Below are 27,229 nucleotides of genomic sequence, written 5' to 3' on the forward strand. Positions count from 1 at the left end.
ACTCTGCTGTTCAGCTTGGAACCCACCATTGTGACGTTGTTATTGATATGACGATTATATGTATATTCTTCATGTTTTGTGTGAACCACCCTGAGCCTCATGGGAGGTCGGCATGGAAATATAACAAACAAATAAAAACAAATAAGAATACAAGAGCCCTGCTGGATCAAACCAATGGTCCATCTGGTCCAGTATTCTGTCTCACACAGTGGCCAAGCAGTTCCTCTGGAGGGCCAACAAGAGGGCAGAGAGGCCTTCACCTGAACTGGGATTCCAAGGCTGACTGACTTTGGATGTGGAGGTTCCCTTTAATCGCTACGGCTAATAGCTACTGAAAGACCTCTCCTCCGTGAATCTGTTTAATTCCCTTTAATTTATTTATAATCGAATTTATATGCCACCCTTCCCTAGAGGCTCAGGGTCATCACTACATCCTTTGGCAGCAAATTCCACATAATAACCCCTTGTTGTTGAGACCAGCCCTTGCATCTCTTATAGTTTGGTTGTAGTGTGGAAACAGCTAGCAAACCAATCAAGGGAAACCTATTGGATGGTTGAGACTAGTTTGCTTTCTTCTTGACGTGCAATGCCATTCCTGCTATATAACTGTGTAGCTGGGAAACAAGCATGTACAAGCATTTCTATCAGGATTACTTATCAGCGGTTTTTTCACATGAATTTCTACATGACTTTGTTTTTGTTTACAGTGTGGTCTGCCTGAAACAATTAAAATGCATGGCCGCCGATCAAAGTTTCACCTGCAGTGGAACTGGCTTATGTTAAAACAGAAAAATGTATTAGCAGTGTTTCTGAAAGAAACAGGATCTAACACTTCAGCGGCTGACCTGTTTAACCTCTTTGTTAAACTGAATTCTCGTTAAGTCGTGGCAACTCCATCTCTTCTTTTGCAAAGCAGAGAAAACACTGCAGCTGGAGCTTGGATCGTACTGACTGAAATTCATATGCATGAGTGCAGCTTAAATATCTTGTGATCAACTTTACACAATAACACAACACCTATTCTGTACAGGATGCTTATGAGCAGCTTTCAGAAGGTGCTGATGGAAAGTGGCACCAAGCCGCAGCCAAGTTATGGTGACCCTGGAGGTCTTTCAAGGCAACTCATTCAGAGGGGGTTTGTCATTGCCTGGCTCTGCATAGCAACCCTGGACTTCCTTGGTGGTCTCCCATCCCAATACTACCCTGGGTCAACCCAGCTTAGCTTCTGTGATCTGATAAGTTTGGGCTAGTCTGGACCATTCACTCTGCCACTCTAACGGCAGAAAGTGAAGAGGAACTAAAGAGCCTGTTGATGCGGGTAAAGGAGGAGAGTGCAAACGTTGGCTTGAAACTCAACATCAAGAAAACGAAGATCATGGCATCCAGCCCACTCAATTCATGGCAAATAGATGGAGAAGAAATGGAGATAGTGACAGATTTTTCTGGGCTCCAAGATCACTGCAGATGGGGACTGCAGCAAAGAAATTAAAAGACGCTTGCTCCTGGGGAGGAAAGCTATGGCAAATCTAGACAGCATCCTAAAAAGCAGAGACATCACCCTGCCAACGAAAGTGCGTCTTGTCAAGGCTATGGTCTTCCCAGTTGCAATGTAGGGGATTGTAAGCCATTTTGAAACTCCTTTGGGTAGAGAAAAGTGGCATATAAGAACCAACTCTTCTTCTTCAGTAATCTCAGGGCTCTCTCAGCCTCACCTCCCTCACAGGATGCCTGTTCTGGGGAGGGGAAGGGGATTGTAAGCCATTTTGAAACTCCTTTGGGTAGAGAAAAGCGGCATATAAGAACCAACTCTTCTTCTTCAGTAATCTCAGGGCTCTCTCAGCCTCACCTCCCTCACAGGATGCCTGTTCTGGGGAGGGGAAGGGAAGGCGGTTGGAAGCCACTTTGAGACTCCTTTGGGTAGAGAAAAGCGGCATATAAGAACCAACTCTTCTTCTTCAGTAATATCAGGGCTCTCTCACCCTCCCCTCCCTCACAGGGTGTCTGTTGTGGGGAGCGGAAAGGGACGGTGAATGTAGTTAGTAAAATAAAGTCTTCGTTAGTTACATTTACACCTCCTCAGTTAGGTGCCTCCTTTTAGTTATGCTTTAAGTTTGAGCCCTGAGATTACTGAAGAAGAAGAGTTGGTTCTTACATGCCGCTTTTCTCTACCCGAAGGAGTTTCAAAATGGCTTACAATCCCCTTCCCTTCCCCTCCCCAGAACAGGCATCCTGTGAGGGAGGTGAGGCTGAGAGAGCCCTGAGATTCCTGCTATTTGAGAACAGCACTATCAGGACTGGAAGGCCAAGGAAACCCAGCTGGCTGCATGTGAAGGAATGGTGAATCAAACCCGGCTTGCCAGATTAGAAGCCACTGCTCTTTACTATACCATGCTGGTGTGGCATAGTGGAATGGCGGTGGTATTGGCAAGTGCTGTCAAGTTGCAACCTGCTTATGGCAACTCAGAGAAAACACAGAACCTTTCCAAGGCAATTGGTACAATAAATTTTATATAGCAATAATTTTTTAACAAACAACCAAAAAAAATTATTGATATATAAAATTTATTGTACCAATTGCCTTGGAAAGGTTCTGTTTTTCTCTGTATATGTTTTGAACCTTTCTTCCTTTTTCGTATTGTAATTTCATTGCTTATGGCAACTCTGCAGGGTGTTCAAGGCAAGAGATTAGAGAGGTGGTTTGCCATGGCCTGCCTCTGTTTAGCAGTACTGCACTTCCTTGGTGGTCTCGCATCCCAAGGCTGACCAGGGCTTTGCTTTTGAGATTTGATGAGACTGAGCCAGCCTGGACCACCCAGTCCAGGCATACTTTGAAAAAGATACTCCAAATATGGTTATATGGTATGTAAAGTGGTTTATTTTCATGTGCTAATATTTACTAGCAAGAAAGCCCATTGCAACCAGGAATGCAATGGCCGCTAGGACCCAGGGGACACTAGTTGGTGCAGATCTCTCTCTCTCTCAGTAGGAACCATAGGAGATAATCTGGGCTCGTTTGAAGTTTGGGGCGGCTCTGTCTGTCTCTCCCTAGAAACAGGAGCCATAGCAGGTAATCAGGGCTCGCTTGCCTTATAGCAGAGAATCAGGAGTTGTTTGCTGTTTGGCGGGGCTCTCTGTGTCTCTCTCTCAGGCATCTGAGAGCAAAGTGGCTAGTGTCCAGGAAAGGAGGGCGGGAGCTGTAGGGGCAGGCTCAATCAGGGTGCGGCCAGCTTTGCTGGTCGCACCCTGATTGGCCCTATTCCAACTCAGACATCCCAGACTTGTTCCACCCCTCCTGGCTATTTCACAAATATTAAGAGGAACAAGGATAATTATATATATTTTCCTGTCTTAACTCCAGACACTTAGGGCAGGTTCCATCACAATAAAATCACATCCAGGATAAAATATAAAATTACTAATTTAAATACAGCTAAAATTTAAGTATAAAATGCCAGTTGCCCCCCAAAAGGTCTTCTTCTTATTGGAAGAAGAGGAGAGAGGAGGTGGAAGAGTCATAGTAGCTCAAGCTGGTATATTAACTGGGGCTTTGACAGGGTTGCCAGCAGAGTTCAGACATTGTTTTTGGCCTCTACTGTATACCAGGTGGAATAGCTCTGTTTTACAAGCTGTGCAGAACTATTCAAGATCCTGCAGGGCTTGGGTGGCATTTGGAAGATTGTTCCACCAGGCCAGTGCCAGGGCTTAAAAGGCCAATCATATTTTCTTCAGGCCGGGGATCTGGAGCAAATTTTGCTCGCTAGATCTTAAAGCTCTTTGGGGAACTTACGGGGAGAGGTGATCCTGCAGGTACAATGGTCTCAGACTGTTTATGGTTTTAAAGGTCATGACCAAAACCGTGAATCTGATTTGGTCTCCAATCTGGAGTCAGTGCAACTGGCACAAGTTTGGCCATTTATTTCTTCTGCATATGTTTCTTTGTTTGTTTTATTCTCTTATTTAGTGCATTTCCTTTATTGACTAGTAACAAATGTAAACAAATGTAACAAAATGTCTGTGTAATGTCAGCGCAGGGTTCACCATGCTTCAGGTAAGATGGGTAACCATAAATACATTACGTGTTTGGGTACCCATTATTTCCCTGGCCTTGGAGCACAGACTTGCCTGGATAACTTGTTTTTGTAAAAACTGTGAGAAAGAACTTTTGTGCCTTCTTCTGAGGATGGAGGTTGTCTTAGAGGAACGGCTTGATAAAGGGGTCCAAGCCCACAGGGAGTCACAGTCTTAGCAAGAATTTTGAGATCTTTAGTTTGTTTTTCTTTGCAATAAAAAGATTTTCCCCCATGAAGTCTGCTTATTGAGAGAATCCACTGGAGTCTCACATCCTGGTTTTATGTGTGCAGTCCACTGATTCCCTGTAAGCTCATACAGCCGATTTCTGGACAACTTGGAGTTTCTGAAGCAGCTTAAGGGTAGCCCTGTGTGCAGCAAGTTGCAATAATCCAGTCTGGAGGTGACTAATGCATGAATCATAGTGGCTAGGTCGGATGCTGACAGGCAAGGCATTGTCATGTCTAGTGAAGATAATACAAGGCCAGGCACACCAATATGTGACCTGGGCTTCCAAAGACAGGGAAGCATTCAAGGTCACACCGAGACTCCTGACGATTGCCAAAGTTGTTAACTGGACATGCTCACCAGGTAACACATACCTGGATCTAAATTAACAAGTGATCCATGGTGGTTTGGTGTAGGGACTGACTTTTAACTTGAAGCAAAATCTCTTAAGAGATAGAGTATCTGGGTAGCAGGTTCCTGAACAGACTATCAACTATAACTATCAACCTGCTGGTGGCAGCCAAAAGGAATCATGTCATGGAGGTGGTGGAATGATGCTGCAGAAGAATCATAGAATCATAGAGTTGGAAGGGGCCATACAGGCCATCTAGTCCAACCCCCTGCTCAACGCAGGATTAGCCCTAAGCATCCTAAAGCATCCAAGAAAAGTGTGTATCCAACCTTTGCTTGAAGACTGCCAGTGAGGGGGAGCTCACCACCTCCTTAGGCAGCCTATTCCACTGCTGAACTACTCTGACTGAGAAAAACTTTTTCCTGATATCTAGCCTATATCGTTGTACTTGAAGTTTAAACCCATTACTGCGTGTCCTTTCCTCTGCAGCCAGCAGAAACAGCATCCTGCCCTCCTCCAAGTGACAACCTTTCAAATACTTAAAGAGGGCTATCATGTCCCCTCTCAACCTCCTTTTCTCCAGGCTGAACATTCCCAAGTCCCTCAACCTATCTTCATAGGGCTTGGTCCCTTGGCCCCAGATCATCTTCGTCGCTCTCCTCTGTACCCTTTCAATTTTATCGATGTCCTTCTTGAAGTGAGGCCTCCAGAACTGCACACAGTACTCCAGGTGTGGTCTGACCAGTGCCGTATACAATGGGACTATGACATCTTGTGATTTTGATGTGATGGCTCTGTTGATACAGCCCAAAATGGCATTTGCCTTTTTTACCGCTGCATCACACTGCCTGCTCATGTTTAGTTTACAATCCACAAGTACCCCAAGGTCTCGTTCACACACAGTGCTACCTAGAAGCGTATCCCCCATCCAGTAGGCATGCTTTTCATTTTTCTGACCCAGATGCAGAACTTTACACTTATCTTTATTAAATTGCATCTTGTTCTCATTTGCCCATTTTTCCATTGTGTTCAGATCTCGTTGAACTCTGTCTCTATCTTCCGGAGTATTTGCCAGTCCTCCCAATTTGGTGTCATCTGCAAACTTGATGAGTAGTCCCTCCACCCCCTCATCTAGATCATTAATAAATATGTTAAAAAGTACCGGGCCGAGCACCGAACCCTGAGGTACCCCGCTACTCACCTCTCTCCAGTCTGATGAAACACCATTGACAACAACTCTTTGAGTGCGGTTCTCTAACCAATTCCCTATCCACCTAACGATCTGAAAATCCAGATTGCAGTCCTTCACCTTATCCATCAGAACATCATGGGGAACCTTGTCAAAAGCTTTACTAAAATCCAAGTAAATGACATCAACCAAATTTCCCCGATCCAGCAAACCTGTTACTTGGTCAAAAAAGGAAACTAGGTTGGTCTGGCAGGACCTGTTGGAGACAAATCCATGCTGACTTCCTTGGATCACCAAATTGTCCTCCAGATGTTTGCAGATCGCTCCCTTTAATATCTGCTCCATTATCTTCCCCACAACAGAGGTCAGACTCACTGGTCTGTAGTTTCCCGGGGCATCCTTCCTCCCTTTTTTGAAGATCGGAATAACGTTTGCTCTTTTCCAGTCCTCCGGGACATCTCCAGTCCTTAAAGAGGTTCCGAAGATGATGGACAAGGGCTGTGCAAGTTCTCTGGAAAGTTCTTTGAGTACTCTCGGGTGCATTTCATCTGGACCAGGGGATTTGAACTCATCCAGTGCAGCTAAATGCCTCTCGACCACCTCTCTATCCATGTTAACCTGCCACCCAGACACTATCCTTTGGCTACAGCCATCTCTAGATGTGCCTAAACACTTTGACCTGTGGGAAAAAACAGATGTAAAATAGGCACTAAGCCTTTCTGCTTTCTCTGCATCTTTCGTTAGAGTTTGTCCATCCGCACCCAACAGCGGGCCTATTGCCTCCTTTACTTTACGTTTGCTCCTCACGTAACTGAAAAATCTTTTCTTGTTACAATGGGCTTCCCTGGCCAATCTTAGCTCACTCTCAGCTTTGGCCTTTCTGATGATTGATCTACAGTGCCTAGTAACCTGTAGGTACTCTTCTTTAGAGCTCTGTCCTTCCCTCCATTTCCTGAACATTTTCCTTTTCTTTCTTAGTTCCTCTTGAAGTTCTCTGTTCATCCAAATAGGCTTCTTAGAGCTCCTGCAGTGTTTTCGTATTTCTGGAATAGTCATTGATTGAGCATGCAATAGCTCTTGTTTGAGTAGCGCCCACCCTTCACATGCTCCCTTCCCTTCCAGCATTCTCGTCCATGGTATGACACTCATCATGTCTCTGAGTTTATTAAAGTTTGCCCTACGAAAATCCAACATCCGCGTCTGGCTACAAGCTTCCTTGACTCCCAATCTCAAAAGGAATTCTATGAGGACATGGTCACTTCCCCCTAGGGTCCCCACCTCCTTCACCTCATCCACCAAGAGAATCCCTTAGCCAGGTCTAGCCCAGGGGTTACACAAGAGCCCCCCCAGGGGTTATGTGGACTTTTCCAGACGTTTGGATGGCTGCTGACATCGCTAGACGTCACTGGAGCCCCCTTCCCCTGTTGCTCCACAGGCCTCGTCTTTTTCTCCACAATGGAAACTTTATTCATTCATTCATTCATTCATTCATTCATTCATTCATTCATTCATTCATTCATTCATTCATTCATTCATTCATTCATTCATTCATTTATCATACTTATATACCGCCCTCCCTGGAGGCTCAGGGCGGTTTACATCATAACAGAGAACAATACATAAAACAGTCTGTAACATGTATAACTGATAACTAATAATTGTAACTAAAATAACAGCACAATATAACAGTATAACAATATAGTACTACAAACAGGTCCAGGGCTTATTGATGGGATTCTGAGGGAGGTGGTTTATTGATTGAATTCTGAGGGGGGGTGGGGGGGAGCAGGGGCCCTTGGTCGCTGTTGATTACGTCTGGTCTCAGCCAAATGCCTGGTGGAGGAGCTCCTTTTTGCAGGCCCTGCGGAACTGTTTAAGCTCCGTCAGGGCCCTGATCTCTTCTGGGAGCTCGTTCCACCAGGTAGGGGCCAGAACAGAGAATGCTCTGGCCCTGGTCGAGACCAGACGGACTTCTTTAGGGCCAGGGATCCTTAGCTGGTTGGTGGTAGTAGAGCACAGAGCTCTTTTGGGGGCATAGGCGGGGAGGCGGTCCCTCAGGTACACTGGGCCCTGACCGCGTATGGCCTTGAAGGTAATAACCAGAACCTTTAGTCTGATCCGGAATTCAACTGGTAACCATTGCAGCTGGTGGAGAATAGGCCGGATATGAGACCTCCACGGTGTTGCTGTGAGGATCCTGGCTGCTGCATTTTGAACCAGTTGTAGTTTCCGGGTCAGGGCTGAGGGCAGGCCTGCGTAGAGCGAGTTACAAAAGTCCAGTCTAGAGGTGACCGTCGCATGGATCACTGTGGCTAGGTGTTCCGGGGCCAGGTAGTAGTTTGGCTTGGCGGAGATGGTAGAATGCCAGCCGCGCTACCTTTGTGATCTGGGCCTCCATTGTGAAGGAGGCGTCCAGAATCACGCCTAGGTTCCTGGCGGAGTGAGCTGTAGAGAGCTGCACGCCATCCAGGGTAGGCAGGCACGCTTCCTCGCATGGGCCCTTCCTACCTAGCCACAGGACCTCCGTCTTTGAAGGATTGAGCTTCAGACGACTCTGCTTGAGCCATCTCGTCACTGCTTCCAGGCAGCTGGCTAATGCTTCTGGGGGAGAGTCAGGGCGGCCATCCATCAGGAGGAAGAGCTGGGTGTCATCTGCATATTGGTGGCAACCCAGCCCAAACTTCCGTACCAGCTGTGCGAGAGGGCGCATGAAGATGTTGAATAGGATAGGAAAGAGGACCGCTCCTTGTGGGACTCCACAAGTAAGTTGCCGGCGGTCTGATGTTTTCTCTCCTATTGCAACCCTCTGTCCACGATCCTGAAGGAAGGAGATCAGCCATTGAAGGGCTGTCCCTTGTATTCCAGCATCGATGAGGCGGCGAGCTAGAAGCTCGTGATCGACTGTGTCGAACACCGCTGAGAGGTCTAATAATATCAGCAGTGCCGACCCGCCTCGACCCAACTGGCGACAGAGGTCGTCCGTCAGGGCGACTAGCGCTGTCTCTACCCCATGGCCAGGCCGGAAGCCAGACTGGGATGGGTCTAGGACCGAAGCTTCTTCCAGGTACTCTGTCAGTTGGTTTGCGACTGCCAACTGGTCAATGGTCAATGATGGTCAAATGGTCAATGATCAATTGCTTGATTGGCTGGCTCCCATATCTTACTCCTGTGCCCACTTCTCTGGAGGCAAATAAATATAGGCAGTCACAAGAATGGGTTGCAACATCAATGTAAGAGAAAATACTGTGGCATTGCTGGCCCTGCAGGAGCTTTCAACATTCCACAGGGCCTGCAAAAGGGAGCTCTTCCGCTAGGTCTGTGGTTGAGGCCGGGCGGCAAGGACAATCATGGCCCCCCTATAGGAGCAGTGGCTTGCGGGTTCCATCTGTCCTCTCCTTACCCTTCTCCACCCCCCCCCAGAGGTATTGCTGGGGGTGTGAGGGATGGGACGATGTTTCCGCCATATCTTTATTCTATACTGTTTGATATTGTTGTATTTTATGGTTTTTATGTGAGGAGTTTTAATGGGATTTTAAAGATTTTATCTGACATTTGTAACCCTCCACGAGCCTTCGAGGAGTGGTGGGAAATAAATTACAGAATAAATAAATAAATAAATAAACAAACAAACAAACAAACAAACAAACAAATAAATAAATACTAAATAAACTATGTTAGGTGCTGCTCCAACCAGTCTTTCTAATGTAAAGGTATCTGGTTACACCTAACCGTAAGTTATCACCATGTTTATATAAATTAATTATATAATATATATATAAAAATATATTACATGAGATGCTTTTTAAACATATGCACATTCTAGCATGTTTTGAAAATTTATATTTTCAGGATTTTTCTTTGCCACCAAGCAAGCATTTTAAAATTTTTATATTTTTATTTATTTATTTGTTTGTTTGTTTGTTATATACTGTCCTCCCCGAAGGCTCATGAGAGCATTCCTCACAATAATTTGACCATCCTTGGGGACAAAATGCGTTTGGTCCCTTCTATGTTGGTCTATTCCATGTGCAGTTAGAAATGTGATGTTTTTAAATTGTGATGACTTTTTAATATGTTCAAATAGTGCACTTTAAGTAATAAATATTTGAAAATTTTAAAAATTATTTTTAAAGCTCAACCTTTTGGTTCCTAATTTTTCTGGTTAGGCTGGCTTTTGCTTTTCCTTTTTGGTTTTGCATAGCTGGCAACTATGCCATGGGGTTTTCACTTCTCTGGAGGGGCGTAGCACCACTTTTGGGCTTCCTCATAGTCTGAAAATTATTTCAGGGATTCCTTCATGGTCAAAAGGTTGAAAAAGGCTGGTCTAGCAGCTTGAGACCTGGGTCAACTGAGTCAATGTCACAGGGCTGATCTTGTGTTGAGCAGGGGGTTGGACTAGATGGCCTGTATGGCCCTTCCAACTCTTTGATTCTATGATTCTATGATAGACTGCCCACGGTAGAACCAGGTGCTAATAGGGCCTGTTGAGCTACAGGCTGTCTGGAAATTGTCAAGTGCAGAGAATCATGGCAGAGAACAGGCACTGATCCTGACATCAATATGGGGGAGACGTTCCTTAACATAATGATCAAAATCATACAGCTAAGTAGCACCTGTTAGTTTAAGCAGCTTTGGAGAGGTAGGGAGAGATGATGTGCCAAGAAGTCGTGCTGCAACTAGCCAGGACTGCAGCATTCAAGTTTCCGCTGATTGTTTGTGGTTGAAGGAAATGGGCTGTGGGGGACCATTATCCCATTCCCACTTAAGCAGACAGTAAGGCTGCCCCACAGAAGGTGGCATTCTGGACTTGTTCCAGTCAAAGTGTCCAAAAAGAGGGAGTCCCAGAGAGGAATCATCGCTAAAAGCTGAGGAGAAAGCAGGGGCGCTTGATTCAGGCTGCCCTGTGCCGGCGGGACCAGAACAAGAAGCGACCACTGCGTCTGCCTTACTCCTCCTCAGGAACCCTCACCTGATCTCACCTGAATGCCTGCTGGTCACCTCGTATTCCCAAGAGGATGGGGCAAATAGCATGTTGCGTGCATTTTATTTCATTATGTGTGATAACACATCAGTAGTATGTGCGTCACTGAACTATTAGTGTAGGTGGTTTGTCTCTGTTCTGGGTGTGCTCAGCCCTCAAAAGGAAAGGGATGTGGCATTGCAGAGCCAAACTCATCAAATCTCTACTGCTTAAAGCTCTGTCTTTAAAGTCCTCTTTTTATGTGTACCTTCTGAAATCTGGCACATTTCTAAGAGCAGAGTATTGGCCTGGGTTAAAATTCCTCCTCAGTCTCCTCTTTCACATGGTTCTTTTTTCTTTTTGTTTTAGAATGGGAAACAAAATTTAATTACAGAATTGATCATATGTTTTTTAAAATTAATTTTAAGGTCCCCAGTCGCAAGGAGATCAAATGGGCCTCAACCAGGGCCAGGGCTTTTGTGGCCACAGCCCTGGTGGAACACTCTGCCGAATGAGATCAAGGCCGTGCAGGACCTTAATCCATTCCACAGGTCTTGTAAGAAAGAGCTTTCCACCAGGCCAATGGCTGAGGCTAAAACAACAACTCAAACTGCTGGCCTCCCTGGCAAAAACCCACCTAATTAGACTTTAGTTAGTCCCTATGACCCTTCCCCTGCTCTCTCTTATGAGAGGACTGGACAATTGTTTTGATGCTGCTTTTAATGTTTTAAAATATACTGAATGTATTTAAATTCCTAAATTATATTTTGCTAGGGGCAAAGCCCATTGCATCCAGAAATACAATGGGAGGTAAGCAGTGGGGAAATGGAGTGGAGTGGTGTTCTTTGCGTGACTGCAAGTGTTAGCAGGAGCGTTTTGTGGCTGACTGTAGTGGCACTAGTGTGTTTTAAGGTGTGTGAAGCCAAATCATCGCCTAATAAAACTTGAAAACCTAGGCCTATTCTGCACACGTTGGATAATGCACTTTCAATGCACTTTAGAAGTAGATTATCCTCTTCCGCACAGGAAAACCCAGCTGCAAAAGCACTTTGAAAGTGCATTATCCAATGTGTGCAGAATGGGCCCTAGTTCCCCCCCCTCCAAAGTCACACTGTTTACTTTCCTGTAGACCATTTGTATTTGAACTCCCAAGCCAACTCCATGTGAACTTCTGGGTCACATGCCTTTTATTTCATAGGACCTTCCTGGCAAATACTGATTTTTATTTATCAGGCCAGGCTTGAGAAAAGTAACTTCAGCCCCCATGTCTCTTGTTCAGTGGTTTATTTACCATTTACAGTTACCAGGTCTAAGTATTTCTTATTCAGATCTTCCTGCAGTGTCTGGACTCACAGGACCCTTGCTGGTCAGTCTGTCTGTTTGCACCAAAAAATAATATCTGTTGCTGGCAAGGGCTGGCCAGAGGCCACAGCCCAAGTGGATCATACCTGCACCACTCCACCCCAACCTCAGCCGCCAAGCCTCTACCATTGTCTCTACAATTGCTGCTTATCACTAATAAAGATCTGCTCTGGAGGCAAAAATGGCTGCTTTGAAGGATGGATTCTGAGGCACTGTAACATTTTGAGGCCCCACCTCCAAGCCTCAAGGAATTTTTCCAACCCAGGGTAGCCAACCCTCAGGTGGAGCCTGGAGATCTCCTGGAATTACGGCTCATCTCCAGACTAGCGATCAGCTCTCCATCCAGTAATGGCTGCTTTGGAGGGTGGACAGGGCTGTTGTGCCAAAGAAACAGTTTAGGACTCCCACACAGGATGTTGTAGCGATGGAAGACTTGAGGCCTACTGCATAAGGTTGTTGTGCAGATGAAACAGGAGGTAAAAGAACCCCCACAACTCTTGCACGGTACGCCTCAGATATTCAAAGAGTGCAGGAGAAGAGACACATGTGGCTTGGCTGTGTCTTCCCTCTAGCAGCATAGCCGGCCACAGCAGTATTTTAACGGAGAAGGGGCTTTTCTGTGGCCTCCTTGTTAGCCAATGGTTAGGCAGAAGGAAAAAGCATTTCCCCCTCAAAAGGAAAGCACACACATGCCCACAGACTCCACTGCATTGCTCTTGGAAATGCAACCCTCACCTTAGTCAGTGGTTGTTGAGGCTTCCTTCACTGCAGGCCTGAAGGGAAGGGTGTGGAAACCTGAGCAAGAGCAGCAGTTGTCCCTGAGTGGGGGATATTCCACCAATAGGAGGCTTTGGAACCTTCAGCATTCTGTCAGGGTATATGGTCCGGGGCTGGACAGCCTACCTGATTGGCCATTCTTTGGATGGACAGCCAATCAGGTAGGCAGTGAGTCGGTCAAAAACTCCTCCCACAACCTCTACCACATTTATATAGATTAGAGATTATTATTATATTTCTATTTATTTGTTTTATTTATTATATTTATATACTGCCCTCCCTGAAGGGTCAGGGTGGTTTTCAGGGAACAGGAAAAGATACCGATAACATATGGTAACAGGTGATAACAGTAATAACATAATCATAACAATAACATTAGAAAATGGAATTGCAAGAGCCTCAGCTCATTGTTGTGAGCCGCCCTGAGTCTTTGAAGAGAGGGTGGCAAATAAATACAGTAATAAATAAAAAATAAATAACATAGGAATAGCCACAGATCTAGAGCCCTGAGCTTCTTGAGGGATGGGCAGGATACCACAATGTAAGAAAAAATTGTATTTCAAAATTAAAATGTGAAATGCAAAGTCTGAGTGTTTTTTGTGCATTTTAGTATGACTCTGATTTATTTGTCTGCTTAAAAGTATACATGACCACACTAGGCTGCCTTATATGGAATCAGATAATCTCTCTGCCAGTACCACTGTCTGCTCAGCCTGGTAGTGACTCTCCAGAGCAGGGGAGGGAAAACTGTGGCTCTCCATATGTCCATGGACTACAATTCCCATGAGCCCCTGCCAGTGCTGGAGTGCCACAGTTTGCCCACCCCTGATCCAGAGCCTCAGGCTGAGGTCTTTCGTGTCCCCTCCAACCTGATCATTATAACTGGAGATGCTGGGGATTGAACCTGGGACCTCCTTCGTGCCAAGCAGGTGCTCTGAGCCACGGCCCCTCCCCCCCAGCAATGCACACAGGAAACTGCCTCATACTGAATCAGACCCGCAGCCTTTCAAAGTCTACTCAGACCGGCAGCAGCAGTGGGATGTTTTGTTTATTTCATCTAAACTCAGATAATCACTCAGTTCTCTCTGATACTGAATGGTAAACCAACTCCCTCTTTGAAGTGAGTTGACAGAAGAGTTTAAAACAACTCTTCAAGAAGGAAGGAGTAGCTAAGCAAACACTGTCAAGGCATGCATCGTTTCCCAAGGTGGTCCTTTAAGAAAAACATCTTAGCCATGTCAAAAGCACGACGTTATTGAAATTAAAGAAATAACCTCAAGTTGTCATTCACCTCAGTAGATGGTGGAAGAACCTTCTTGCATATCTGCTGATGGGATCTCTGTACCCCAACACCGTGGTCTCCGAGAGAGGTCTTGTCGGCGCATAAAAGGTGCCCAGGCTCGCCTCCAGCTGTGCTGAGGAGTTCAAACAAAGCAGTGTTGAAACCAAGTGGGACAGCCAAACATACAAGAAGCTGGTCATGTTTGCAATCCCTCAGGTTTCTTCAACACCGAGGAAATGTGAACTTTTTGCCAGGAAGATGAATTAAAAAGTTGACTGGGAGTATAAAAGCAACCTTTAACTTGCAAGCAGTCATTTGCACAACGATTGTAGGCAACAAAAGAATGGGGGGAGGGGGAGTTATCTGAAGATAAAATACATGATTATTTGCAGGTAGAAAGATCGACTCATCAATATGACATCGTTTGAATGAGTAATTATCAACTCCCCACTTAAAGGTTCCCCCCCAACAACCTTGATGTTTTTTTAATGCTCCGCATGTTGTGCTGTGGTCAGCAGGTGAAGCTCCATGCAATAACTGGATCCTAGGAGAAGGGCTACCTGGTACCAGTCCAAAAGGACCACAATGAGGGCATTTTTCTTTTCTCAGAATGATTCTGATGCATTCCAGGATGGAACACCCAATGCCTGTGCGTGACAACTTTTCCATTGTCCACCAACTGTTTTTAGGGAGTGGGTGGGGCCAGGCAAGGCTTTTGCCCAGCAAGGCTTCTCTGACTTACTATTGAAGATTTGGTTGGCTGTGCACATGTTTAGAAATGTTGCTTCGATAGCAGCAGCCACCACAAGGATCTGCACCGTGTGGCTGAAGTTAATCTGTGGCAGCCATTTTGTGGCCGGCTGCAACCCCCGGCAGCAGCCATTTTTCTTGCTGTGACAAAATTTCAAATGTGCCTGCAGACTCGAAAAAGGGAGGGACCCCCACACTAAGTTAATATTATCTACAATAGTCTATGTTTGTTCCTTTCAGAAGTGTTTCTGCTCTAAGCACATCCTGCTCTGCTATATCTTCTTCTCAAAGTTTTAGGAAAGATGGTTGCATAATAGGGATTTTGCTTGTGTTGTTCAGAAATATTTCTAACTAACTTCAAAGCCCATTCCTAAGAACGGGCCCTGAAAGAATCATAGAATCATAGAGTTGGAAGGGGCCATACAGGCCATCTAGTCCAACCCCCTGCTCTACGCAGGATCAGCCCTAAGCATCCTAAAGCATCCAAGAAAAGTGTGCATCCAACTTTGCTTGAAGACTGCCAGTGAAAGGGTCCCCTCCCCTGGCCCCTGGCCAGGCAGCTTAAGGTGGCTTTGGGCCAAATCAAATGGGCGGGCAGGGGCTGGGAAGCTCATTAGCAGGACCAAGACAGACCTCCTTAGCAGGCAGTCAGCAGGCCGGGAGGCCCTTGTCAGCAGGTCCAGCTTAGCAGGCCAAGAGGCCCTCATTAGCAAGACCTCCACCACGACCCTCTCACCTGCTACTGGCTCCAGGCACTGAGGTGCCAGAGAGCAAAAAGGCTAGAGTCCAGGGCTGGAGGGTGGGAGCCACAGGGACAGGGCCAATCAGGACAAAGCTGGTTGCACCCTGATTGGCCCAATTCCAACTTGGACAGCTGGATACGTCCCACCCCCTAGGCAGTTTCAGAAATATATACAGGAACAACAATGGATAAGGATGTACGATGATATGAACTTAGGAGTTCCCCATGTCAACAACTGAAGCCCCTAGAAGAGAGAACTCTGTGAGCCCTTTCCTCATCCGTAGGACTCACTTGCCAAGTCCCAACCGGTGGGCTAGAAGTGATCCAAAATTGGCAACAACCACAAGTTTTGGTAAAGGGCTAATCACATGACCTGATTTGTTGGATTAAGAAGACACGGTCAATGCTCTTCTGTCTTTAGCAATAATTGCCGCCTAGTTCTAAGAAGGGCTGCATTTTACTTTATTAGATTTTTGATAAGAATGGATGTTCAAATAGCTCAACACTATGAGCACAGACAGCCTGCTAGTAAATTAGGCTTTCCATTATCCTGAAAGTAGATGGTCTGATAAGCTGAACTTTCACGGCCTCCTCTGACAGTTTCAATAACAATGTCACAAGCCACCGCCTTTAGTGGCGGCCATTTTCCTTACATCATCTTTCACTGTCCGGAAAGACTCCAGCCGACATGGAACCCAAGCAAGGCCTGGCTGTTCCTGATTCATTCCACAGCCCAGCTTGATGCTGACGGCAGAAATGAGAGAGCCGTCAGAAAGGACTCTCTGGGTTCTTTTAATAATACATTTTTAAAAAATCACCATGATAGACTTGTTAAAATAGAACAGAGCTGCCACGGTCCTCACAGCAACACCTCGGAGGTCCCACATCAAGCCCATCCTCCAGCAGCTGCACTGGTTTCTGGTCAAATTCAGGCTTAAGGTTTTGGTTATCACCTTTAAGACCACACATGGTCTGGGCCCAGTATACCTGAGGGATTGCCTCTCTGCTTACACCCGTCGAAGAAGCCTTACGCTCCACCACTTCCAGCTTCCTGGTGATCCCTGGCCTCAAGGAAGCCCACTTGACCTGCACCAGGGCCAGAGCTTTCTCCATCCTGGCCTCCACCTGGTGGAACGAGCTCCCAAAGGAGATCAGGGTCCTGATGGAACTTGAACAGTTCCGCAGGGTCTGCAAAAGGGAACTCTTCTGCCAGGCATTTGATTGAGGTCGACCAGAACCACAGCTTCCAACCAGCCCCCCCAAGCCTCCCTCCTACAACCGTCACAAAAGTCTCACTGGGCCATCAATAAGAGTTTACTTATTGTTCTCCCCAACGTTCTATTGTTCATAATGCTGTATTACCGTATTATTATAGGCTGAGTTATTTGTACTGTTCCTGTTTGATGTAAACCGCCCTGAGCCTTCGGGGAGGGCAGAATATAAATATAATAAATACAAATAAATAAAAAATAAATCCTGGATGGCATAAAGCGCTTGCCTATTGTGAAACAGCATTCGCCAGATTGCACATGGGGAGAAACAGACACAATATCTGTTTCCTTATTTTTAAAAACAACAACAACAACCCAACAATGTATTTTTAAACAAAGTTACACAAAAAAGCTGTCCCCCCCCTCTGTCCCCCCCCCCCAAGCTCTTCCACTTTCCTGCTGGGTATTTTCAGATGTTTTCCAAGGAGACTTTTGACCTTGTCTATTAGTACAGGAGAAGCTATGGAAATCAGCCTTGCCCTTCATTCTCCAGTCTGGGCTTGCCTTACCCTGAGGGCCTGGGGGCAGGTTTGTAAAGCAAGCAATTTTTCTTAAGATCTGTGGTTCACGATAACCTCCTGTGTGTGTCCTTCTCGCCACAAAAGAGGTGCCCAGCTGTACTTCTATGCTGAGATATGCTATGCAGCCTTCCTAATTCCCTCCCCCCAAATCTAAATCCTGGGCACAGCTCAAGTTCTGACATCACATGCACTGTTTGGTAGAGAGCCACCCCACCAGGATCGAGCAGAGATGAACTTGAGCCCTGAATTGATCTGTTAATGTTGGGAGGTTTCAGAAGCCACTGAAGGCACCTGGGAAGACACAGCCATGATGGAGAAATGGTCTGAGGGCAGACAACAGGAAACCCGTCAAGTTGCCGAATGTTGCATCCCCCCACCCTCGCCACTGAACAAATCCAAACTTCCGAAAAGAGTCACTCAGACTGAGTCATCCACTCACATATATGCATATAATCACTGAACGTTTAAAGATATTAACGTTAAAAAAATTAATGTTCCATTTGTTAAATGCAAGTACCTTATTGCTGTGTTAGTCTGAAGGTTTGTGTCCATTGCAGAATCAGTATAATGTTGCCTGTTCAAGGGGTCCGTGTCTCATCTAAACTGGCCCAGTGTGGGATGCGATGGAGAGTTTATCTGTCTGGTGTTCTGAAAGCAGATACCCTGTGGAATTCCTTAGAGCTGGTGGAACTTTGCTATTAGTTCTGCCGAACTTCAGTGACCATGCAGAGAAAACGGGCTCCTTGCGGAATTCGGGCCTAGTGGCTGCCATGGCAACACTGGGACGCTCCCAATTTGTTACCAGCCCAATACATCAAGCAGATCTTTAGAATGGGGATTTATATTGGTCAGGTAGAGCCGTTTAGGGTGCCATGGTTGGATCATTTTGCCCTCAGGATTTAGATTGCTACCCTGCTCTCTCCCTGTATAGGCAGAGAACAGATTTATGCTTGCCCAAGAAGATTTATGGATCCCATTGGTTTCTGAAATGCTCCAGGAGATTATTAATCTGTCTGACTACCGGAGTGGGCTGAGAGGTGACTGGTGGGGCAGAAAGGCCTCTCGCTGCGTCTGCAAGGTGGCGGAAGGCCCTCCCAGGGAAAGGGGCCGTGGAGAGCCCCCGCCCGCCAGGAAAGCTATGGCAAATCTAGACAGCATCCTAAAAAGGAGAGACATCACCCTGCCAACAAAAGTGCGTTTAGTCAAGGCTATGGTCTTCCCAGTTGCAATGTATGGCTGTAAAAGTTGGACCACAAGGAAGGCCGAGCATCAAAGAATTGAGGCTTTTGAACTCTGGTTCTGGAGAAGACTCTTGCGAGTCCCTTGGACTGCAAGGCGAACAAACCGGTCAGTCCTAGAGGAGATCAGCCCTGACTGCTCCTTAGAAGGCCAGATCCTGAAGATGAAACTCAAATACTTTGGCCACCTCATGAGAAGGAAGGACTCCCTGGAGAAGAGCCTAATGCTGGGAGCGATCAAGGGCAAACGAAGAAGGGGACGACAGAGAATGAGGTAGCTGGATGGAGTCATTGAAGTAGTTTGTGCAAACTTAAATGGACTCTGGGGAATGGTAGAGGACAGGAAGGCCTGGAGGATCATTGTCCATAGGGTTGCGATGGGTCGGACACGACTTCACACCTAACAACAATAACACACACATCATAACATACCTTCTCTCTCAGGGGTCAGCTTTTGTCTGAGAAGATGATTCAGTATGACACTGAGGCTCATATAGCATTGATGGCCCATCGTGTTCCAGTTCATGCCACTCAGGATATTAATCGCTTCGTACACCTCATCTTGATGAATATACTCCTGGATGAGTTCAAGAAGGCCAAAATGGCATCTTGGGAAAATACCTGTCATGGGAAAAATCAAAGTAGAATAAAATTACAGTGTCAACACTTTTCAATCAAGTTAAACTTCATGGTTCCCTTTACAAAATTGAATTTAATTGGATTTTCCTTTTGGGGGGGGTGTTGGTTGGTTGTTTTTAGCCTCGTACGATTTTGATTTATCCCCTGGTTTCCACCTGCATCTCTGTGTCTTTAGTGTGGCTTTTTTATTTTTGAGGTCAGTTTTCTATCCCCTATTAACAATCCCGCTTGTTTTCAACAGCATTCCAGGATGCTGGTTGTCAGGGGCCAAATAATCATGCTCTATTCTGGTACCTGACCTAGGAAGATTATTTATGGATTGTAATTTGATGTTTTGTAAGTATGTTTTTTTCTATTTATAGAAGATTGTGTTACTGAATGTTGTGAGCTGCCCTGAGCTCTGTGACCCACTGGAGGGGCAGAGTAAAAGTCTAAAACAAAGTAAAATAAAGAAATAAAAACAAACGGCTAGCCTAGGAAGAACTTTACATGGCATCTTATCTACTGAACTAGCTGGAGCTGAAATCTCTCAAACACAGAACCGATTTGATGGAAATGTACAAGACAATTTTTAAAAATATGATAACTTTTAACAGGGGAGGTCAACCTCTTCCCATTAAGGCGCTTGACTTCTCTTGGGTGGTGCGTTTCCAAGTGACCTGCTTTGGCAGGAGAGGTGACAGCCAACTCGTTGCCTAATTGATTTAGGAACAGTGCCCAGGGAGACAGTCCAATTAAGCTTAGGAGCCCAGCAATTAGCAGAAAGGCCTCTAAATCCCTGCACTGAGATCCTGTTTGTCTCAGTAAGAACATTAATGTGCTCAAGGTAGGAAAGGGAAAGCTGTGCTTGCTGGAAAGTAGAAGCCACAAGGGAGAGCTGAAGAAAAGCAAGGTAGGTGCAGGCAGAGGGGCCTTCTGGTTGACAGGTAACGGGGTAATTTAGAAAAAGACATCACGCAAGTGGACATCAAACAAAGCGGCCTTAATTACCATTCCACGTAGATCGCTACAATTGTTAAAACACACAACTGGACAAAATGGGACTCACGTGTCTCTTCGTAATGACCATATACAAGCTCCCCTCCCCTCCCCATCTCAGACTCAGACTTAGTCAAGAAACAAGGACCATTTCTTTCCCAAAGAACAAACATGTAAGCTTTTTCTCATGTTATTTTTTCCTGGCAGTTCTGTTCCATACTGCTTTGGTTTATTCCTGATTTCTGCATGGGTTTTTGTCATGTTAGTTTCCATTTTGCTTTCCTTTTTTAATTTTTAATTTTCCAGCTCTTTTGAAACTACTTTGACTCCCATCTCACCCTCCCAAAAGGTTGATTTTGGTCTCCTTTCCTCTCCTTTCTAATGTTTCAGTGAGTTTTCGATGTCCCGTCTACCACCTCCAGCCCACAATTCAAAGACGAGACAGCCATTATCACCAAACCAGTCCCTCTTCCCCTTCCCACCCTGGAGGTGAGTGGTTATATTTTTTATATTTTAAAAACAGCACTAAAATATCAATATACCAAATACCATCCTAATTATAGGTTTGGCAGTCTCCCCGAATTCACAGCTTTCGTGGAAAACACACACACAACTCTACCTCCATCCTTGTGCCTTTCCCCTTATACCTCCACATGGAAAGGGCTACATACTTTTATTTAAAAAAAATAAAGCTGTGACTTCAGAAAGCCGGGTCAACCTGCTATTACAATGATATTTTGATATATCAATATTTAACTGTCTTTTTAAAAAAATGGAGCCATGATACCAATATATCGAAATAAGAATGGGTAAAAAATAAAGGGTGCATGTGCTGCGATGGCACCAAGGAGGGCAGGATCCTCCCTTGAAAATCCTGATTTCTGAAGGGACATACAGAAGATGGGCTTATTTTGGCCTGTTCACGGAGAGTTACGGATCCAGGTGGGTTGGACTAGATGGCCTGTATGGCCCCTTCCAACTCTATGATTCTATGATTCTATGATTCTATGATTCTTGAAAGCCTTATTCAAGTATTTACCAACAAATTAAAAATTGGTACCACACTGCTATTTTTAATACTATGGTGTTCCATGCTGTCTTTGATAATAACTGGGTTTTATTAATATTCTTTGTAGCTACTTGCTCCCCAGCCGAAGCCATTTGACAAACAGGCTGAGCTCCTGGGTCCTGTTGGGAGTTTCCTTGCCTATTCACAGAGTGGGAGTTACCTTTGTTGATCATTCATATTGTATATCACCTTTGAGTCTATGTAAAGAAAGTCGATTGTTAATTAAAATGCTTGTATACTTCTTTCAAATTGTATAATAATTTTGGCATTTGAGATTTCTTTGTGATGAGTTTATTCTTCTCTTGCTGAATTTTCCACAAGGTTTCCTGTTTATTTTGTTATTTCAACGAGTCTTTGGCAGATTTAGTGGAGGACTAGCAAGTCTGTCTTTCTGCTGCCACTGATGACATCTCTCCCCAACATCTCTCTGCCCTTGCCTCAAGCAGGCCCCCAGTAGCTCCATGAGTAGCTCCATGAGAAGAAGAGGGCTAGAACAAATATGGAGAAAGTCTCATGATGAAAACATCTTACTGCACGCTTCTGAGGGCGTATGAGATGGCGGTGAAGATGGCTAAAGGTGAGTTTTATGATGCTTGCATCATGTCTGCAAGCTCACGTCCCATTCAATTAGTTAGGGTAGTTCGGTCTCCTACCACCCTCAAGGGACGGTGCCAAATTGATAATCTCGGGAGGTACTGATACCAGTTTACTCTGCTCTGGTTAGACCTCACTAAAAATACTGTGTTCAGTTTTGGGCACCACAATTAAAGAAGGATGCAGACAAACTGGAGCACATCCAGAGGAGGGCAACATAAATGGGGTGGGGTTTGGAGACAAAGACGTATGAGGAAAGGTTGAGAGAGCTTCATCTGTTTAGCCTGGAAAGATGAAGAAAAAGTGATATGATAGCTATCCAAGTATTTGAAGGGCTGTCATATAGAGCCATGTTCCCCAACCCCCGGGCTGTGGCTCAGTACCAGGCTGTGAGGCCCTCGGTACCGGGCCACGGTGGGGGGGAGGGAGGCAGTTCTGCACCTGCGCGTTTGCACCCGCCAGCAAGCGCTGCGCTGAGGGGGGGAGGTGTGGGCGCCACTCGGCCCGCAGTGTGGCGCTTGCCAGCGGGCGCAAACGCGCAGATGCGGAGCCTGCGCATTTGCACCCGCGCCTCCCCCCCTTTGCATTTGCACCTGCACCTCCCGCCAGCGCCTCCCTCTCCCCTCCCCGGTCCCCCGGCCTCCCTCTTCCCCCCTGGTCCCCAGCCCAAGAAAGGCTGGGGACCACTGATATAGATACAGGATGGAGCAGAGTTGTTTTCTGTTGCCCCATAGGGTCAGACCAGAGCCAATGGGTTGAAATTAATTCAAAGTAATTTTTCGCTAAACATCCAGAAGAAGGAATGTATGAAGGAATGTATTCAGTGGAATCGGCTTCCTCGGGAGGTGGTAGGTTCTCCTTCCTTGGAAATGTTTAAGCAGCGATTAGATAGCCACTACACAGAAATGCTGATTCTGATAATTTAGGCAGATTGTAAATTGCTGGGCAAAAGGGATTATGTCCATGCTTGACTCTTGTGGCCCTTTTGAGAGCCAGTTTGGTGTAGTGATTAGGAGTGCGGACTTCTAATCTGGCATGCCGGGTTCCCCACATGCAGCCAGCTGGGTGACCTTGGGCTCGTAACAGCCCTGATAAAGCTGTTCTGACCAAGCAGGAATATCAGAGCTCTCTCAGCCTCACCCACCTCACAGGGTGTCTGTTGTGGGGAGAGGAATTGGAAGGCGACTGTAAGCCGCTTTGTGCCTCCTTTGGGTAGAAAAAAGCGGCATATAAGAACCAACTCTTCTTGTTCTTTCTTGCATGCCCAAGGAAATGCCGATTGCCACTTGGTGGTCTGGATGTGAATTTCCTCCAGGACAGACTGGCCTGGATCCTAAAGGATCTGGCCTTCCTCCAGTTCCTTCAAGCACCTTGCCTGTGCTCCATCTCCCCTGGGAATATACAGCACCAATTTTGCAGCAGGTTGGGGAAGAGGGAGAGGGGTGATTAGGGAGGATGGGTGGTTTTTTAATGTTATGCTTGTTGATCAGCTGCCAACAAAATCAGGAATAGATGGAGCATGCAGAAAATCCCTAGTAGTGCAGTCCTAAGCAGGTCTATGCGGAATCTGACTGAAGTCTACTCAGTGGGCATGACTCCCAGGCAAGTATCTTTAGGACTGTAATGTAAATCGTACAACTGCATGTGCTGCTGAATCACACTATTAGTTAGAGCTGGTTATAGTTGGACTTGAACCTGGTATACTCAGGATTGAATCCCTGTCCTGTCACGGTTGCTTGCGTGGTGACCTTGGGTCAGTCACACTCACTCAGCCTGGTCTACCTCACTGGATTATGAGGATACAGCAAGGCAGTGGCTCTCAACCTTCCTAATGCCGTGACCCTTTAATACAGTGCCTCATGTTGTGGTGGCCCACAACCATAAAATTATGCATTGTAATTTGATGTTTTGTAATTATGCAAATTAAACTGAAACTGTGTGAAGATCCATTGTTCATGGATCTTGGTTTTTTGTTCATGGATCTTGGGGTTTCTCAGTTCAGTTCTGCCAATCAAACCCCTCAAACCCATTTGTAGTTTACAAGGATATATTAGAAATAAAACTGTCAAAGCCACGGCTTTGAATCTATCCATTGGGGAGAAAGGAAGGGTATAAATGAAGTCAATAAAACAACAAAAATAATGCCATGGGCAGAATTATTAAGCAGATAAATATTGTGGTCAGGCTTTCTCAGTCAGGGTTTTGTGAGACTCCAGGGTGTCTTGATGGCCCTGGAATCGTTTCCTTGAATAGATGGGGGTTAATTAATTTGTAATATATTTTTGAAATTTGTTAAACAATTATCAGGTTATATGACCATATATTGTCAATGCTGACCCGCCCCATCTCCCAAAATGGCCAGTGAGTGGTGGGGAGGGGAGGGGCCCGGGGGGGGCATGTCCACAGCTGTGCTTCCCAGACATATTCTGTCTGATTGTGCCACTTCTGGGGATTCTTTTTTTAAAAAATTAGAATCATAGATTCTAAAAAATTTCTTTTATTAAATGTATTATTTCTGGGGTTTCTTGAAGCCTGAAGAATGTTTTAATAGACTTTTAATAGTAAAAAAGTTGAAAAACACAGAGTTAAGTGGATAGCCCTTTTAATTCCCTTGCAGCTGGGTGACCTTGGGCTCGCCACTGATAAAACTGTTCTGACCGAGCAGTGATATCAGGGCTCTCTCAGCCTCACCCACCCCACAGGGTTTCTGTTGTGGGGAGAGGAATGGGAAGGCGACTGGAAGCTGCTTTGAGCCTCCTTCGGGTAGGGAAAAGCGGCATATAAGAACCAACTCTTCTTCTTCTTTTATCAGTTTTATTTCATAGACTCATAGAATCATAGAATTGGAAGGGACCTCCTGGGTCATCTAGTCCAACCCCCTGCACTATGCAGGACACTCACATTCCAATCACTCATCTACTGTCACCTGCCACACCATTGAGCCTTCACAGAATCAGCCACTCCTTATTATTTTGGTTACCTTTTTACACTTACCTGAATACAACAGGGCTTCTGGGTGAATCTACATAGGACTGAACCTTTACTATGATAGAAGACTTGGAGTTTTATGTTGCCACTTCCCCAAGTGGGTTACAGGATGGTACATTTTACTCCCTCTCCAACCCCCCCCCCCTCCACTATTTAACCTACACAACAACCATGCGAAACATATTAAACTAAGACTGAGAGATTGGTAAAAGGGCAACTTTGTGGCAGAATGAGGATTTGAACCTACATCTTCTTGTCCTAGTTAATTTCCTCCACTGCTGTTTCACTGCCGTATGAGTTAGCTGGAGAAGTGAAAAGCATTTCCATGGGTGGTATGTCATAGTGGGTAATTGCTGGGAGAGAATCCTGGGAGACCCAGGCTCACTTCTACTATGGAAGCTTACTGAGTGATTCTGGGCCCATCACCAATTCTCTCCCTGGCCTACCTCACAGGCTGCTTTTGTGAGAAAATAACTATCATTAAGTTTTGAGCTGCTCTGAGTCCCAAACATAGAGAAAAGCAGGATAGAAATCAATAAATGCAAAATGCATTGTGATGTAAGGAGCAATGCATCCATTAACTTACCAGTTTTGAAACGGAGTCCTCCAATGGGTCCTTTGTCAAACCTAAGCAACAGAAGATCACAGACGTCCATCCCATCCATGCTTTGAGATGGAACCTGGGGGGCCGCCCACTGGATCTGGACAAGACTGCTGGATATATCAAAATGTCCACTGAACTGTAGCGTGGGCTTGGGTGAGAGGTCTTCCGCTAGAAGTTGCATTTTAAGGGGGGACAGTGCCGTATCAAAGAGCTGCACTTCCCCTTGTGAACTGCCCACGAGGATTAGAGCCCCACTGGGATGGCAGCACATTAAGGAAGGTAACACTTCTGCCTCTGCAAGGAGAGTTACTTGGCGGCAGGATTCATATAGGACCACTGAAGAATCTTCACATCCCAAGATGAGTTTGTCTTCGGTGTGGTTTCTGCAACAACTGATGGCCTTTGCTCTTAGTGGTACTCTGGTGACTGCCACACACTGGACTTTATTCCTGACGTATTCATAGACACAACTGTCGGCCATGGGCTCTTGGTCTGTGCTGAGCGAATGTTCCACAGTATGAACCTGATAAGGCTGGCTGAGGCTAAAACGTGCGTCAAGAGGATCTCCGTCTGTATGGACGTAACTCTGAATCTGAAATGCAATTCAACAGTGTTATAAAGCACACCGTCCCATGTTAAATGGGCTGAAATATTGGCTAGTAATACGTTCTTCCAAATAAAATTCTGTTTATTATGTTTATTATAAAAGCACTGCCCTCAAGGGACGCAGCAGGAAGGAAGGAAGGAAGGAAGGAAGGAAGGAAGGAAGGAAGGAAGGAAGGAAGGAAGGAAGGAAGGAAGGAAGGAAACTATTTATCCACCAGGTAATGAGCTCTAATAGCCTAAGACAATTATATTCTTTATTTGAGCTGTGTCTCTGTTCAACCTCTGATCAAAACAAATAAAAGACCGAGGCATCTTTCACATTGCCATAAAATTCCACTTGCATTACCTCCAGGAAGAGTGTTTGTTTCTTATGTTCAGATGATGTCATAAACATCTCAATGCTGTCTCATATCTTCCTCGTTTCTTTCCTGTTCCTAATAAAATTGGTTTCTCCCACTCTTTTGTTTCAGAGTGAAATGTATTTGTAACAAAGCCCGTGCTCACAATCTGAATTAATTTTTTTGCATTGGTGGTTTCTGGCACATGGGCACACAGACACACCTGCCTCGAAGGAGGTGTGGATTTGGGTGTGTTTTTAAACTCTGCATCCCAGCAGAGAAACGTTCCAAAGATGGGAGGTGCCTGCACTGAAACAAGCAATCATTTACATTGGGGGCACCATGTGTGTGCGCCTCCAGTCTCCTCTCTCTCTGCCTCTCTCTTCCTCTGTAGCCCGAGAAAGCCAGGATCCTCTCATCCTTTGATTTACATGCATGTAAGATCCACCAGATTTGTGATCAAATCAGGATTATAATAACCTGGAATTGGCCTGACATAGCAATCAAGGGTTAAAACACTCTGGGAGATCCCGTCCATGTAAGCAGGGCTTGTCAGGATTGTAGAATCTCTGTCATAAATTAGCCTGAGTTCCTCCATGTCAGTTATATTAGTTTATTGGACCTGGCGCCTGTTTGCTTCAGGCCTTGTAGTTTTCCTAGCTATAAAAATGAG

At 45.6% G+C, this 27,229-nt stretch overlaps 1 protein-coding gene across 7 annotated transcripts in view; it reads right to left on the minus strand.

Moving 5' to 3' along the window:
- Nucleotides 1-27,229, minus strand: part of WDPCP (WD repeat containing planar cell polarity effector) — a 337,650-nt gene that overhangs the window by 152,601 nt on the left and 157,820 nt on the right. For all 7 annotated transcript variants that reach the window (XM_077315493.1, XM_077315511.1, XM_077315482.1 and 4 more), the window contains 3 exons: nucleotides 25,595-26,204; nucleotides 19,173-19,361; nucleotides 14,228-14,351 (listed from right to left, as the gene is read on the minus strand). In XM_077315493.1, the coding sequence (XP_077171608.1) occupies nucleotides 14,228-14,351; nucleotides 19,173-19,361; nucleotides 25,595-26,204 (923 nt within the window). The remainder of the gene's footprint in view (nucleotides 1-14,227; nucleotides 14,352-19,172; nucleotides 19,362-25,594; nucleotides 26,205-27,229) is intronic.

Source organism: Paroedura picta, chromosome 1 (genome assembly GCF_049243985.1).
Source record: "Paroedura picta isolate Pp20150507F chromosome 1, Ppicta_v3.0, whole genome shotgun sequence".
Lineage (NCBI taxonomy): Eukaryota > Metazoa > Chordata > Lepidosauria > Squamata > Gekkonidae > Paroedura > Paroedura picta.